Raw genomic sequence first — 16,418 nt, forward strand, 5'->3', positions numbered from 1 at the left:
ACTGATTTCTTCATAAGACTCTCAAATGTAAATCCTCCTCATAAGTATTTATGATGCCGTAGATTTAACATAATAAAACACTTGGAGATTATGGATGAGCCAGTCAGAGAAAGCGAGGGTTCTCCAGGAGGGGAAAAAAGGAGACATTTCAATCTCGCACATTAAATAAAAAAGAGCTTAGCCCCAAACCATCTTCCCACAACCCAGAAACAGACGGAGGCCTGTGAGCATTCCCCACATTGCCCTTGACCCTGTCCTGGAGGCAGGAGAAAGGCAAGGGCAGGTCCTAGGGTGGGCTGGACCTTCTGGAGGGGTGCCCTGTAATGCCAAGCCTCCTGAGTCAGCTCCCGGCCTGACTTCGGGAGGGTGGCCACCTGGGCTGTCCACCGTCCCCACTACAGACCTAGACCTTCGTCACCACCTCCTTCCTTCCAACTGCCGGATGCCAGGGCGGAGACCCTCACCAGAAGGGTCTTCGGTGCAGCTCTGGCTGTAGGGAGGGGCAGCAAACTAGGAGGCAGGTGGTCCAGGGGGTGCAGGTGTGGGGTGAGAAGGGTCCCAGTCCCCATCTGGCTTCACCCTGCTAATGTCCGTGTGACCTCTGTGAGCCTGTTTCCCATCTTAAAACAAGATAACAAGTTTCCTGCTCTCAGGCTGTTGCAAGGATTAAAGGAGGTATTGCTAAGGATGCCCGGGTGGCTCAGTGAGTTACGCACTGGACTTCCGCTCAGGTCATGATCTCACGGTTCATGAGTTTGAGCCCTGTGTTGGGCTTGCTGCTGTCAGTGCAGAGCCTGCTTCAGATCTTCTGTTCCCTGCTCTCTCTCTCTGCCCCTCCCCCCTTGCACTCTCTCTCTCAATAAATATAAATAAATAAATAAATATTTAAAAAGGAGATAATGCTGTAAGTGGCATGATTGCTTCGAAGTTCTAACTCCTGGGGCGTCTGGGTGGCTCAGTCAGTTAAGCATCTGACTTTGGCTCAGGTCATGATCTCACAGTTTGTGGGTTTGAGCCCCGCTTCAGGCTCTGTGCTGACAGCTCAGAGCCTGGAGCCTGCTTCGGATTCTGTGTCTCCCTCTCTCTCTGCCCCTCCCCTGCTCATACTCTGTCTCTCAAAATTGAATATACATTTAAAAAAAAAAAGTGCTAACTCCTCTTATTAGAGATTATTCTTCTAGATCCCTGTTACTGCTGACCCCTGTCACCACTGCTGACCCCTGTCCCAGGCTGGCTACTGGACTGCTAGACCTTATGACCACAGAGGAGGCACTGCCAGGGTCGATGCCAGCTTGTGCCATCCCTTACTGGTCCTGTGGTCTCGGGTATGTCTTCCGACTTCTGCCTGAGAAGTGGCTAATGTCATGGCCTCCCTCCCAGGTTGCTGGGTGTCACCAGGTGTCACCCCCTTTTTACAGTTCGGACGGTGACTCCAAATCTATCACTTGTACAAGCCTGGGCTATCCCTGCTGGACAAGCCCACATCCCTAGGGCCAGCCAGGCGAGTGGACAGAGAGGGTCATGAGAGTCCTGGAAAGGAGGAAGTCGTGAGGGACCAAGGGGTTCTCCCCCACGACTGTAACCCCCTCTTCGTCATCCTCCTCTCTGAGTCCCCTTCCTTTCTTCCTGCTTTCCCTCCTGTGAGTCTCTGCCAAGGGCACAGCTCTTCCCTCCAGGGGCTGGCAACAGGGGACACCCGGCCCTGCTCTGAGCTCCATTCCTCTGCCTCCTCCTGGAGTGGGGTTCCTCTGGAGGCTGCACCCCACCTTTGAGGACAGTGAGGGTAGCCCTGTGAGCCAGGGGGAGGCACAGGGAGGCAGGTTAAGGATCAGCTGGTTTATGGCTGGGGTTGCAAAGCCCTCAGGCTTCTTGCTCTGACAGCCTGCACCTTGGTTTTAAAATGGGTGCAAATTCTTGACCTTCCTTCTATTGACAGGTGGGTCTATGTCCCCTTGAAGCCAAGTGGGCTCAGTGAGCGCCTCGACTGGCCGAGGAAGGCATCTGTGACACCATGTGGCTGCAGAGATGAGGCGGCAGAAACCGTGTAACCTCTGCCTCGCTCTCTTAGAGCACTTGCTCTTTAGCCACAACACAAAAAGTCCAACTATCTGAAGCCAACTTGCAAGAGACCACGGGGAAGGGAGGGGAGGGGAGGGAAGGGGAGACAGGTGCCTGCGAAGGCCCAGCAGCTCTGGCCCAGCTGCCTGCAACCACATGAGACACACAAAGCCAGAGCTGCCAACCGAGCCTGGTGACCACCAGATCTGGAACGATACCAATCACTGTTACTGTCGTAACCACTATGCTTCGAGGTCATTTTAGTGCAATGATGGGTAACTCGAATAGCCCCACAGCGTATGTTTGGAAAGACCGGTCTGTTCAGGCTTAGCACACGTGAGGTACAGATGCTGCTTCTCTTCTCCTATGCTCAGAGCAGACATCACCAATCAATCACAGCACACGCCCTGCGGCCAGACATGCCTCAGGGTCCTGTTCAACCAGAGAGCCAGGCGGTCACGACAAATGTAGCTGAGTTGTGTAAACCTGACTTGCCATCAGTGATCTCAGGTTTCAGGGGGCTGCGCCCAGAGAAGCCCAGGTTTCTGGTGGCAGCTTGGGGGCTAGAGAGGCAGCGCTGCTCGAGCTGTCGCTCTCGTGAACCTAAATGAGAGTGGATGGCAACAGTCCCCCAGTGGGGTCTCAGGGCCACACTAACTCGCCTCCTAAGTCATTCCTTCCTCCAAGCGCAGCCATGGGGGCTCTCCCAGTCCCCACTCTAACACAGTGTCAGACGTTCCCCACTGACCCTCTGTGAGTGGTCGACACATGAGCTGGTGACCCATTCCCACAGAGCGAGAGCCGGGATTGTGGGGTGCCAGCCTCTTCCCTCCTCAGTGCTCTCAGAAATGCTCAGAAGACCAGCTTCCCTTGCTCCCCGGGCCCACCCACCCATCTACATGCTGTCCTTTGGTTGCCAAGTCTGCGGCCCAGGTAGCTGTTGACAGGCTCCCATGAGAGGGAAAGGAGGAAGACCCATGGCCCCATATGCCTCCTGCTGGCTGCCGACACAATGTCAGAGCGTGTGGTTGGGAAGTGAAAGTCCGGCCCCCAATGGTGCTTCGCGTCGGCAGGTCACTGACCTGACTTCCCCATCTTGGGAAATCTGGGCTGCCTGCCTTCTACTTAGGTGGCTGTCCTTGAAGCTGGCAGAGAAGCAGCCGCTGCGAACGAAAGGCAAGTGGAGACACACGGAGGTGAAGGTCAGGGGCTGGGAGAGAAAGGAAGGGGGCCTACCTGTTGACGAGCAGGAAGTTCGCCATGAGGCACAGCACAGAGGAAACGGTGGAAGCAACGGTCAGGTAGCTCTCAAAGTAGTTCTGCAAGTACAGAAGTGAGGAGGCTGCTGACGTCACCTGGGATGGATGGGAGCGCCCCACTTGAGGGCAGAGACGGGGCCCTCCTGGGGGCTTCTCCCCACTGTCTTCAGATGCCTCTGAGTGATGGATAAGTTTAGCCCAAGACGGCATGGTCCTGCCTCATTACGACCTAAGACCACTTACTTGGTCACACAATAGACACCAACATGAGCCATGCTAAGTGCTGGGGACACAAGTCAGGAGAAGACATTGTCCCTGCCCTGAGGCCCCCAACGCTCTGCAGCTCACATTCCCACGTTTTCTACGTGTCCCAGCCACAGGGGAGGCAATGGGGACAGGACTCAGTGTACACACAGAAAGACTGCGCCCCACCAGCCTTCTTTGCTGACTGCCAAATTTCAGTTACCCAAATGCGTGGTGTGACCCAGCCACATTCTCTTGTTCCTGCAACCAAGTGAGGCTTCTTAGAAATACACTAACCCTGGGGCACTGGGTGGCTCAGTCTGTTAGGCGCCAGACTCCTGACTTAAGTTCAGATCATGATCTTACAATACTGGGATCTTACATCAGGTTCCTTGCTAAGCACACTCTATCTCTCTCCCTCTCTCTCTCAAAATAAATAAACATTTTAAAAGTTAATTTAAAAAAAAAGAGAGAGAGAGATACAACAAACCTGATCCCCACAGGGAAACTTTGTTCCAACTCGGATTTTCTCCCTCAACAGAGCTGCGACCCAAGGTCAAAGCCATTTTGGAAAATGCTCCTAGACTGGCAGAGATGAGGACAAAGGGCATTTTTCTGGAACCAGTTCCGGGTTATTCTAGACGAAGTGTACATGAGACCACACAACGAAGAAATCCTAATTACAAAAGCAGTAGGGCAACTGTGAGTGTGTGTGTGTGTGTGTGTGTGTGTGTGTGTGATTTTTTTTAAGTTTATTTAATTTGAGGGAGAGAGAGAGAGAGAAAGAGAGAGCGAGCATGAGTGGGGTAGGGGAAGAGAGAGAGGGAGAGAGAACTCCAACCAGGTTCTGCACTGTTAGCACAGAGCCCGACGCAGGGCTTGAACTCACAAACTGTGAGATCGTGACCTGAGCCGAGATCCCAAGTTGGACACTTAACTGACTGAGCCACCCAGGCGCCCCAACAGTATGTGTTTTTCAAAACTCAGAGAACTGTCCACTCATCAGAGTAGATTTTACTGTGTTTCCATTATCTCTCAATATACCTGTCTTTAAAAAAATCAGAAAAGGCTGACATACCTTGGCTTTGGTCATTGTATGTCCCACCATGAGCCCCGGGTTGGTAACGATCCTGGGTTCTAAGCCGTGGTAACAGATTACGCATGTTAAGCATTTACTGTGTGCCAAATACAAGGGCTTTATATGAAGTATATTGTTTACTCTACAAAATAAAAAGGAAGCTGTGAGTATTCTGCTCTGGAAAGCTCACCAGATTGGACTTCACTGAGGAAATATTTGGAGTTACAAATGTGCCAAGCACAAAGGACAATGTGTGCAAAAAACTTGCCAATGTGCAAAGAAGTGTGGCGACGGTAGGGATCACTACCGGGAGCGAGATGTGCTTCTTGCCCGTTAAGAAGGAAGCATCCCACTGGGACTGTAAGATAGAGTGTGAAGGTATTTTCATCTCAAAACACCGCAGGAAGAGATGTCAGAATTCTGGGTGTTTTTCTTTTTTCTTTTTCTTTTTTTTTTTTTTTTTGCCAAATCAGAGGTAGGAGCAGTGAGTTCCGTAAGGGGATCCAGGTGGGGGAGCAGGACCAGGAAAGCGGATCACGAGTGAGAAGGGAAACGACTACAGGTTTGGGGAAAGGTCCCAGAAGAGGTGGGATCAGAGTCAAACCCTGAAGCAGAGGGCCAGACCTGTTCTTCCCGAAGGAGTATGACTGCGGCGTGGCAGCCAAGAGGGAAAGATATCATAATGAGCTCCTTCAGGTCTGAAACAGATCGTTCTATGGTCCCTTTTCAAGCTTGCAGAGTGCTTTGTGGTCTTTGAAATCTGCACCCTGAATATAACGTCGTGGTGGCCTTGCAATTAAAATGATAATCACAGCTAGTGCGGTCCATCAACCATGAGCCTTAGAAATAGCCTTCCTCCTTTGAGGTGCTACCTCATTGTTCCTGCCCTGATGGGCTCAGTAGAGCTTGGACTGGTCTGAGGCACTCAGTCAATTACGTCTTGATACAGTGGCTGAGCCTACGTGAGGCCAGGCAGGCGGCAGGCAGGAACCATGGAGAAAGGCCCCGAGGAAGAGACAGGTGCAGGTGGATGGGGGGGCGCCGAGACTGCCCCCAATCCGAGCTTCCTACGGGGTTCCCTTCATTCAGCGGCTGCTCACTCCACGGCAAGTCCACAAACGACGGTCACATGGGATGCCGGGTCTCTGCCTTTGTTGTTTCAAGCAAGCTCAGGTCCCCCGAACATTTTAGGAATGGGGATTTTCTAGGTAATTGAATGTTCTGGTTTGTTGATATTTAAGCAGAAAATTGTCCACTTATCGTTGGAAAGGGTTTTAAATATTGACAACTGAGGAAGGCTATGACTCCCTTCCTGTTGACAGAGCCCATGATCTCTGCTTCACAAAGAGCACACAGAAGGAGCAGAATGGACTTGACCCTGGGCCATTGTTCTACTGGTACAGATTGGAAACTGCAGACAGTCCCCAGGGAGCTATTTAAAAAACAAAAACAACTTCATTGTTCCTGATATAAACATGTGGGCAGGGGCGGGGAGGTACTTACTTGCTGTTTTTGCCTGTTAGTGTTCTAGCAAAATGAGGTGTGGTGGGCAGACTCTCACGATGGTCCCCATGGTCCCAGCCTCCTGTGTTCACACCCTTGTATGTGATCCCCTCTGCTAAGTGTGGGTGGGACCTGTGACTTGCTTCTAACCAAGGGAATATGGCAAGGGGCCGACACATATGATCATGTGTATGGGGTTATGTCACATCAGACGGTAGGTCGCATCTCTCTGGCCAGACTCTTTCTTTTCTCATTTGATGGCTCAGAGGACGGAAGTGGGGAACCGCACGTGGCAAGAACTGCAGGTGACCACTAGTTGCTCAGAGAGGTTTCTGGCCAACACCCAGCAAGAAACTGAAGCTCTCATCCTTCAACAGCAAGGAATTCTGCTGGGAACCCAGGTAAGCCTGGGAGTGATCATTCTCCAGCCGAGCCTCCGGTGAGACCACAGCCCTGAGGACCCCCTTGATTGTGGCCGTGTGAGACCCTGAGCTGAGGGCTCAGTCAGGCTGTGCCTAGACTCCTGGCCCACACACACCGTGAGATAATAAGTGTGTTATTTTAAGCCACTAAAGTTTGTCATATTTCGTTACGCAGCAATCGATTCCAATCAAAGAGGGCTTTGGATAGCTGAGGTCCTGCTGTCCTGGGTTTTCCTGAATATCGCTGCCTTCTTGTAGTTTAAATTCAGTTTCTCAGTGGAAACAGGGACAGCTGACCATGATCTTGCCAGACATGAAGATGAATACGTCTGCCCAAGAGGGAGGCAAAGGTTAGGCTTACTGACGTCCTCGTCAAATCCTTTGCTGAAATTAGGATCGTTTCTGCAAGTGGCATGTGTCGATTCCAAGAAACAGGACTCTGTTTATGGCCACCCCAGACCTGCTCACCTTGCCTGGCCCTCGGAACATTTGCCTTGCTCCCTGGTCTCACGGTCACAAAGCCACTGCTGCCCCCAGAGAAGGAGCCAGTTACTAGGCAGCGACCCCTGTGCCCGTGCGGTGGCCGGGCTGGGTCCTGGAGGCTCTCGCTCCCTAGATGACCATGAAAGGGGCAGGTGACACTCTGAAGTCGAGGAAGGCAAAGCCCCACGGGGCAGGGTGTGACCCGCGCGGAAGGCAGGAAGTGGAAAGGAGACAGGAGATAAACTTCTGGACTTTCTTCCCCCCCAACCAACTGTTCAAAACTGCAGTGGCCCCGCGTGGCTTCTCTGGATTCATGCTGGGTGCCTGCGCCGCCAGCTGTGTTCTGTCACAAAGCCCGGTAAAGCTGCAGCCTGCGTTTGCTCCCTCCCATCGCCGCCTCACTTCCCTTTTCCCTCTCTCTTGCTTCTCTTGGGCTACACACCCCGAGATGCTGTTCACACATAACGGCTCCTTTCTAAGAAGCCTCCCACAGTGAAGGCTCTACATTCCCTCCCGGATGATGCCCTTTGCAGAGTTGGCAGCTGGCATTTCCCTCCTGGGTTCATCTCATTTGCTTCCAAGGGATGTCGGGGCCACCTTCTCCCATGTTACTCCAGGAAATGCAAAAACATTAGGATATTGGTTCAAATACATTGGTTACAGGCCTGCCCTGTCCAAAGCAACTTGTCATCTCCATCCCAATGGGCGATCTTATGTCATGCAATGTTTGGGGATGACTCATGCCATAGTTCCCCTGCTCTTGGGCCTGATTTCTGAGAGTTTCCTCAAAAGGCTCTGTTGTTATTTATCGTCCCGGGTGCCCCACAACATGACCGATGAACGTGACCATGAACATGGTGAACCCAAAGACCCCAAAGGCCAGCTCCAGCCATGCAGGAGTGGAGGAATGAGGAGGCCACTGGAACAGTGGCACCAGGTCACTGCGGGTGACAGCGGAGGCTGTGCTTTCCGCACCCACACGAGGCACCAGTCCTGAAGCTATGATAGAAACGAAGCTCTCGACAGTTATGCAACATGGCAGCCTTGTTCTTGTTTTGTTTTGTTAAATGTTTATTTCTGAGAGAGAGAAAGAGAGAGAGAAGCAGTGTGAGCAGGAGAAGATCAGAGAGAGAGGGAGACACAGAATCTGAGGCAGGCTCCAGGCTCCGAGCTGTCAGCACAGAGCCCGATGTGGGGCTCACGCTTGTGAACCATGAGATCATGACCTGAGCCAAAGTCCAGCACTTAACGCACTGAGCCACCCAGGCACCCCCATGGCAGCCGTTTATACAGCCCATGGGAAACCTAGTCCTAGGGAGGTCGGTCTAGGGCTCATGTTACTGCAGGTAGAAGACTATGTGATTCAGCAAGAAGGCAGGGCCGGGAAATAGGTGGGTGCAGCAGAGCAGGGCATGATGGGAAGACAAGGCCTCTCCAAGCAGCCAGGAGACCTAGAGGCAAATCCCACAGCCCTCAGCCTGGCCTGGTGGCCCCTGAGGGCTGATCATCAGATCAGCAACCCCTTCCCTTGTTTACTGAAGATGTAGCCACCCCTGTGTGCCCCACACTGTGCTGGTGGCTTGGTGTAGAAGAGAGAAAAGACAGGGTACCTGATGCCCTTTGGGAGCACGTGGCCTGGTACACACGATTCCACAGCTCGAGCACAGTGGGCACAAGGTATGGTGGGAGGACAGAAGTGGGGGGGTGGGGGGAAGGTGTCCCACAGGAGGCCCTCTCAGACCACAGCCTGTAAGACTGGGGGAAGTCTGCCAGACAGATGTTGGGGGGTGTGCTGGTGGAGGGAGAGACGGCATGCCAAGAGGTGGGAACAGCATGTGCAAAGGCATGGAGGGACCCTTCCTTGCCACTTACAAAGTCCCTTTGTTCGAAAGGACTCCCTGAGGCCTTCCTGGGCTTTAGGAACCTGCTGAGCTGAGACAAAACCATTCAATCCACATAAACTGGGAGAGGCAGGAATGTAGCCAGGCTCCACCCCCCGTTTCAAGGGGCTCATGGGAGACAGTGGCCCTACGAGCCACCATTCTGAATTCGCCAACCCAATGGGAGGCGAGGCCCAGCTGAGGAAGAAAGAGGAAAACTGCTCCTTGTGAATATAACCTAAGCTCCGGGCCCTCAACCTTCTCCCAGGGCGCTGCAATGGCCTGGGGCTCAGGAGGGACTCAGCACACTGGCAGCAGTAACACCAAAAGGCATCCTTGGCACCGGTCAGGTAACCCAAATGGGGACACGGTCGTCCTCGCGGAGTATCGTATAACTGTAAGTGATCAAAAGCGCTCACATGTGGCCTGCGCAGACCCCAGGCCCTTTGCTCTTAATGCAGCCTGTAAGAGCATGGCGGAGCTGATGTGCTTCCAATGAGTTTATAGAAAAGGAGCCTGAGGCCAGCTGAGGGGATGAACAGCACAGAGGCGCCTACGTGGTGAGTGTTGGCAGCTGATCTTTGGGTGCAGGCAGGGCAGGGCTGGGGTGGGGGGATACTTAGCCACCCTGGCTGGGGCGGCCTGCCTCACAGACATATAAGCCCAAACACTGTCCCTGGGATTAAGGCATGCCACCGGGATGCCCCAGTGGCCAGCGCGGGCAGCCCATGAGTCTTCTCAGCAGGGGGCAGGGACCAGCTCAGGGAAGCTGAGGTTCCATCAGGGAGGCATCATCTCTTTGCCCCGACCCTTAAACATGGGTGACCCGCCCAAGCCAGCAAATGACGGGGCTTAATTCCTCTCCCCTCTGCGGTTCACTCTCTTCTTCTTGAACCCCCACGGTCCATTCCTCGGGGCGTTTCCACAGGGCCGTGGTTCTGAGTGGAGTTAAAAGAAGACATTTTCAGAGAAGAGCCCTCACTCCTGCCAGCCACCTGGAATGGATGGCCACGGTCCGCTGCTAAGCACAGACCATGGTACGGAGGACATAATAGCTGGGAAGAGCTGGGCCGGCTTCCAGCCCCTCTCCTGGCTGTGCAAACTTCATGGAGTGGAGGTGGGGCTCAAAACCCAGACTGGGCACAGAGCCTGGCCCCGGGGGTGCCAGGGAGGTGGGGGGAGCCGCTGTGGCCTGGGTGCGGGGCACTCGATCGCCTTGCGATGGAGAGCAGAAACTCATTTTTGTCTGTTCCACTCTGGCCCGGTCTGCGAACACCAGGGAAGGGGAGAGGCGCTCTTCAAACACGATTTAAAAACCCAGCGGAGCCAGCCGGCCAGATGTGAGGCCCGTTTTACGACGGGGAACATTTCCCCTCCTCCGCCATGCTGAGCGGCTCCGTGCTAAGCATCTCTTCTGGAAGAATTTAATTTCGGGCTCCGAGTCCAGGTAAAGAGGTTTCTTCGGGCAGGGAGGCCCTGAAATGAGCCTGTTTATCTCTGGCAGGCCCTGGTTAAGCTGCTTCTCCCCTGAATGCTATATGGGCACTTTGAAATAAGTGCAGCAAATTAGTCACGAGCTGCGGCAGGCTGACTCAGTGCCCGGCCGCCCGGCGGCTCCGAGGCGGCTTTGGGCGGCCCCCACCTCGAGAGCCGGCGGCAGAGGCAGCTGGCTCCTGCGGGCCGAGAAAAAGCGATTCGGGCCCGGGGGTGGCAGCTCGAGGCAGCAAAGCGTTACCTGGATCACAGGGGCATGAAATTAGCAGCAGCGAGCGGGCTGGAGCCAAGAATAGTTTGCTGCCTCGAAGTTGCTGCCTTCGAATGGCCGAGCTCTCCAGCCTGGGATGCTTCAGGGAGGTGTCGGCACCCTGGCACCGGACAGGAAGCGAGCGGAGGGTGGGGGTCCCCAAAGGGCGCAGCTGGCCGGCCCGCCTGTGGGTTCCTCTGGGGGCATTGGCCTAGGAAAGCTAACCGGGGCGTGGATGAGCGGGGAGGGCTTAGCTGGGCAATGCTTGTTTCAGGGCCCAGAGAGGTGAGGGACACAGGAGCCCGGGTCCAGCAAGGTACCACAAAGCTGGGTCAGAATCAGACAGGTAATAGCTGGAAAGATGCTGGCCAGACAGACCCAGCCATTAGAAGGACAGGCACCCCCCTCATCAGACCTGTGGGCACGGTTCCCACATCAGCCCACTGACGCTGGGCCTCACAGATCACCTCTGGGTCCTGGCTCCATGGGGCCGCTGTAAATCTTGCTCTTTAATAGCCCGGAGACCCTCCCCAGCCCACGATCCTTTTTTACATCTCCTCTGGAGCCCCCTGCCAGGGGATAAGCAGAGTGGCTGAGATCTTCTGGAATGAGCCACCCTACCTCCCCCACTTCTGTGTGGAGCTTTCTGGAGCACACTTTCTCTCCACCAGCCTAAGCTGACTTCTAGGAAATTTGCACCATGAACGCTTACCTTCCCTGCCTGCATTTTCTGTCTCTCCTTCACTGCCACGCTTTCCTTCTGGTCTAAGGAAAAAAATACTCTTTGATCTCGCTGCCTCCGGCCACCAGGCCCATTCTCCCCTTGGCTACAAACTCCCTAGAAAGGCAGCCCATGCCCTCAATGCTAATGCCTTCCCCCCTCTCATGCTGCTCTGGGGAAAGACTCCTCCAAAGGGGCCTCTTTGGGGCCCACCCATAACCAAGGCGTGGCCCGGCTCCTGATACCACGTGCCACCCCACCCTGGATATAATGGGTTGAATAGTGTCCCCCCAAATTAATGTCTCCCCAGAACCTCAGAATGTCACCTGATTTGGAAAATAGAGTCTTCGTGGATACAATTAGTTAAGATGGGGTGCCACTGGACCAGGGTGAGCCCTAAATGCGATGACTGGTGTCCTCAGAAGCAGGAGAGGGCACGCAGATGGATGCTGAGAGCCGTGTGCAAAGACAGGAATCACAAGCCAGGGAGCGCCAAGGAGCCCCCGGGGCCTGGAAGAGGGGAGCAAGATTCTTCCTAGAGTCTCTGGGGCAAGCACGGCCCTGCTGGCCTCTTTGGGGCTTCCAGCTGCCAGAACTGGGAGAAGCAAATCCTGAGCCCAAATCTGAGCGCCTGGTCATGGCAGCCACAGGAGACTGCCACCCCTTCCCTTCAGCGCGCCGCACTTGAACTCCAGGGCCACCCGTCCTCCTCCTACTTCGAAGCAGCTCAGTCCACCTCTGCTCTCTGCCACCAGAGGCGCCTCCCGGACCCCACGTTGAGTTTCCTCTGTCCCACACTCCTGCCTTGGGAAGCTCATCTCCCCCAGCCCCGATGAGTCCCAAGCCCTGTGTCCACATCCGTCTCTGCCTGCCCGCCATCCCGCCGGGGTGGCTTGCTGAGCCCCAGCTCCAGGCTCTCAAATCTAAGGCCTTCAGGAGCACTTTCAAGAGCACCCCATACCTCCATTTCTCAGTGCCCCTCCTCGAAGTTTCTCTTCTTTCCTTCACCACCACAGGTCAATCACTCGTAGGTCCCCACATCCCTGGCAAAGGACAGTGGCTTGCACTCCGATCCTCACCCCTGATTCCCCTCTGCCCACCCAGACAGGGCTCCAGGCCCTCCCCTAGGTTCCAACCACACCCCCTTGCTCAAGCTCCTCCCTGGGCCTGGCCACTGTCTGCCTCCCTGACTCCAAAGCCACACTCGCGTGTCTGGCCCTTGTCAGCCTCGCAGGGCTCAGCTGGCTCCCCGCTTCTGTATACAGCCCTGCCCCCCAGCCCTCCTCAGCACACTGTTCCCTCTCCTTTGGCCCTCTTCCAGGACACCCCAGGGGCTACAACTTGGTTAAATGATAGAGCACATGGGGCACGTGAGGTGAGGGAGGCAGGGAGGAGACTATGGGTGGTCTCAGGTAGCAGCTGAAGAGGGGTGTTTGTCTCAGAAGGAACTAGGGAGCCATGGAAGGCTTCCGAGCAGCACTGATATTCTCAGTGCTGGGCGCAGAGGGGTCACCTGGCTGGTAAGGGTGGAATGAACCGACGGGGAGCGGCAGGTAACAGTGGCTATGTGTTTATCCATTCAGTTCTTCATTCAAGAAACAGTGAAGGCACAGAGAGCCCATTCACTTATTTGACAGTAATATTTGGCAGAGCACCTTATATGTGCCAACGTGTGCTAGAGGCTGAGGACTCCATGAGGTTCTGGCGAGGGAGGCAAGAAAAGGCGTAAACAGCAAACTAAGGAGGGGAAAAGACTAAGTTATATTAAAAGCAATAAATAGAAAAACCAAGTAAAGGGCTATAATAGAGCCTCATGGGGGTGCTGATGTTGGCGAGGGTGGTGAGAGACAACCCCTTGAAGGAGGTGATGCTTGGACCCAAGGATAAGCTATGCGAGGGGTGAGGGGAAAAGCATTCTGGACAAAGGGAACAGTGTATGGTTGGCCCCCAGGCAGGAGTGAGTTGGGTGTATTCGAGCAACTAACAAACCAGGCTGATCCTGGATAATGGGAAGTAAGGGAGAGAATGGGGAGACCAAGCTGGAGGCAGGGGGCGGGCCGGGGCGGACAGACAGAGGCTGGAGTTTGGATCTGATTCTAAGTGCAGCCGGAAGCCACTGCAGGATCCTAACCAGCTGGGAAACTTGGTCCTGGCGCACATTCATGGAGCCCTCCCCACTCTGCTTTCTGAGTGCTTTTCATGTATTCCCTCCTTTGATGCTTATAGCATCCCTCTGAGGGAAGATTCGTATTGCAAATGAGGAAACGGAGGCTCAGAGAGGTCAGGCACTTGCCCAGAGTCACACACTCAAACCCAGCCCCCTGTCCACAGAGCTTGTACCCTCACCTGGTGCAGTGGACAGCCTCCCTATTTTACATCTTAAAGAGACCCCCTCCGTAGCCTCCCGTGGCTACAGAATCGACTGGAGGGGGCACCCTGGTAGCCAGTGGTCAGCGAGCCTGAGGCAGGAGCACTGGCCATGGAGGAGAGAACCGGAGGCACTGAGACGTTTCGGAAGGTGGAATCAGCAAAATGTGCTGTCAGACTGGGTGTGGGGGTAGGAAGACAGAGTGAAACAAAGGAGACCTGGAAGTTTCAGGCTTGACCGACTTGTAAGCAGCGTATACAGCTGGCTCGGCAGTGGAGACTGTCTGCTCCAGTATAACCCAAGTGTGCAGGTCAAATAATGACCCTCCTGTGAGCCCAAACCCTGAGTGTGGGACCTCAGCGCACAATCCTGAGACAAGGGACCTCCTCCCGTCCCCTCTCCGCACCAGCCCGGCACCAGACAGGCCCTCCCCAAACCCTTAGAGATTAAGTCGTCATTCTGCACGTATTTTCTGAGCTCACTAGACATTCTAGGCACGTGGGATTCAAGTTCCCGCTTTCATGGAACTGATGGTCTGGTCAAGGAGACGGGTGGCAAACCCCTACTCAAATAAAACAGATGATGTGGTGGTAGATGGCGATCAGTATTCCAAACAGAAACCAGGCAGGGTAGGTACCTCCGTAACAGATCTCAGAACACTGGTGGGGAAAGACCTGTAAGGGAATGCCTCGTCCAGCAATCGACTGTCCCCGGGGCCAAATCTGCCCGTCTCCATTTCTATGAATCCCAGAAACCCGCCATGCCCATGTGTTTGTGGATTATCTGTGGTACAGGGCAGAGCAGCTACAAAAGAGATCATGTGACCTACAGAGCCTCCAATATGTACCATCTGGCCCGTTGCAGAAAATGTTGGCCACCAACCACCTGGTTTCTTAAGTAAGGAAACCGAGCCCTAGGTCACCCAGCAAATTTGAAACAGAGTAAGAAACTGAAGCAGCTCTCCTCGACCTCAGGTCTTTCTACCACTGGAGGGGAGCATTACTCCTGTCAACCCTCCCGCCCCAGCCCTCCCCCGAACCTCCTCCAAGCTCTCCAACAAGGCAAGCGGGCCTTTGGCTTTCATTCTTTCTGTTCGCCTACCCACACTTCAGGCTGAAACCTCAGTAGGCAGGGAGATGACTCAGAACCAGATAGAGGGCAGGGCCGGGGACACCGGGAGCCCCATCAATCCATGAGCAAGCCATCCCCACCTCTGAGGGGTGGGAGCTGACGCAGGCTCGGTCACTGCTGATGTTCCCGCCGGCCTGCCCTTCCTCTTCTGCAGCCTGACCATGTGGCCAGGGCAAGAAGGAGGGGGAGGAGGAGGGGAGGGAGAGGAGGCCTTCCAAGAAGACACCCCACCTACTCACACAGCCCTCTTCTGACCGGGCCACTTCCGCAGTCTGCAGAGGGCCAACATGAGTCAGTGTCCCAGGGCTGACAGTGGGGCAGAGGGACCAGGCATACGGCATGTGGGTAAAGAGGAGATGGTCTGGGAGTGCTCTAGCTGCTCTCCATAGAAGGAAACCCAGGAGAACCACCAGGAAGAGGAAGAAGAGGGAGTCCTGAGTAGACCCAGCCAGCACTACTTCACCTGACATGCGTGCAGGGACACCGAATCCACGGGCTATTACAGGCCTCAGGGGTGTGTGTGTGTGTGTGTGTGTGTGTGTGTATACACAGAGGACCCCCAAGAGGCCAGCCAGGACCCTCCAGCCGCCCCCCCGCCCCCGCTGCCGCCAGAGACCCCTCCCAGATGATGATCCCTGAAAGGAAGGCCCCAGGCAGAGACTCTGAGCTGGTTGCGCTCTCTTGATACACATGATGATCAATCAAGTTAAGGAGACACTTGAGCACTTAAGGCCCAGGCCGTGTTCTAATTTGTCGAGGAAATCGCCTCTGGATTCCAAGGACAAGTGCGGGCGGAAATAAAATCGAAGGCGGAGGGGGGGGGAGCAGTCGATCGATAGCCCAGGGGGGCCAGGGAGCAAGGCGCGGGTGGGGAGCGGAGGCCGCGAGCACGTTCGGAGAAAATAAAAAGAGAATTTGAGAAGTCGAGGCCACCAAAGGCATGACTGACAGCATTTCAAGTTGGGCTTTTTCTCTCCCTCTGCAGGACACGGCCAGAGCTAAAAACAGAAGAAAAAGCCATCACCGGTGTATTTATTGGGAACAGCAGGCTGGCTGGGTCTGCAGTTAGAATCAGAGGGTGGACAAGGGAATAAAAAAAATGGCTCGCTTTGGCTTCTGATTTTTAAAAATGGTTTAGAGCTGCCATCCCACTAGCCAAAGCCACTGGGTGGCTGTGGGGAGGGACCTGCCCTCTCTGCCCAGTGGACACTCACCCCCGCCCTGCACTGGAAGCCTGGGGTCTGGTTCCGTCCTGCCTGACCCCTCGACTGTCTCTGCCATCTCCCCTTTGGGAGACCAACTCCTGCCTCGATACGCTTTTGGGGGAAAGGGAGGTGTTTCATCCACATTCTTTGGAATTTTACTCTTAAAAGGTGGATTCCCAAACGGAGTCTGTGCATTGTTTTCCATGTGGAGGGACCTGAGTTGCAGTGGGATCGATCTGCGGGAACATGCTTATCCATCGACATCCTTTTCAAGGAATGGCATGTGGCCTGGAGGAGTGGCTCCCTGATGCAGCAGGAGAGCC

At 54.6% G+C, this 16,418-nt stretch overlaps 1 protein-coding gene across 2 annotated transcripts in view; it reads right to left on the bottom strand.

Annotated features, from left to right (window-relative positions):
* SLC29A3 (solute carrier family 29 member 3) overlaps nucleotides 1–16,418 on the bottom strand; it is a 41,904-nt gene that overhangs the window by 15,217 nt on the left and 10,269 nt on the right. For both annotated transcript variants that reach the window (XM_077778634.1, XM_077778635.1), the window contains exon 3: nucleotides 3,295–3,377. In XM_077778634.1, coding sequence (XP_077634760.1) covers nucleotides 3,295–3,377 — 83 coding nt within the window. The remainder of the gene's footprint in view (nucleotides 1–3,294; nucleotides 3,378–16,418) is intronic.

Source organism: Crocuta crocuta, unplaced genomic scaffold (assembly GCF_008692635.1).
Source record: "Crocuta crocuta isolate KB4526 unplaced genomic scaffold, BGI_CrCroc_1.0 scaffold167, whole genome shotgun sequence".
Lineage (NCBI taxonomy): Eukaryota > Metazoa > Chordata > Mammalia > Carnivora > Hyaenidae > Crocuta > Crocuta crocuta.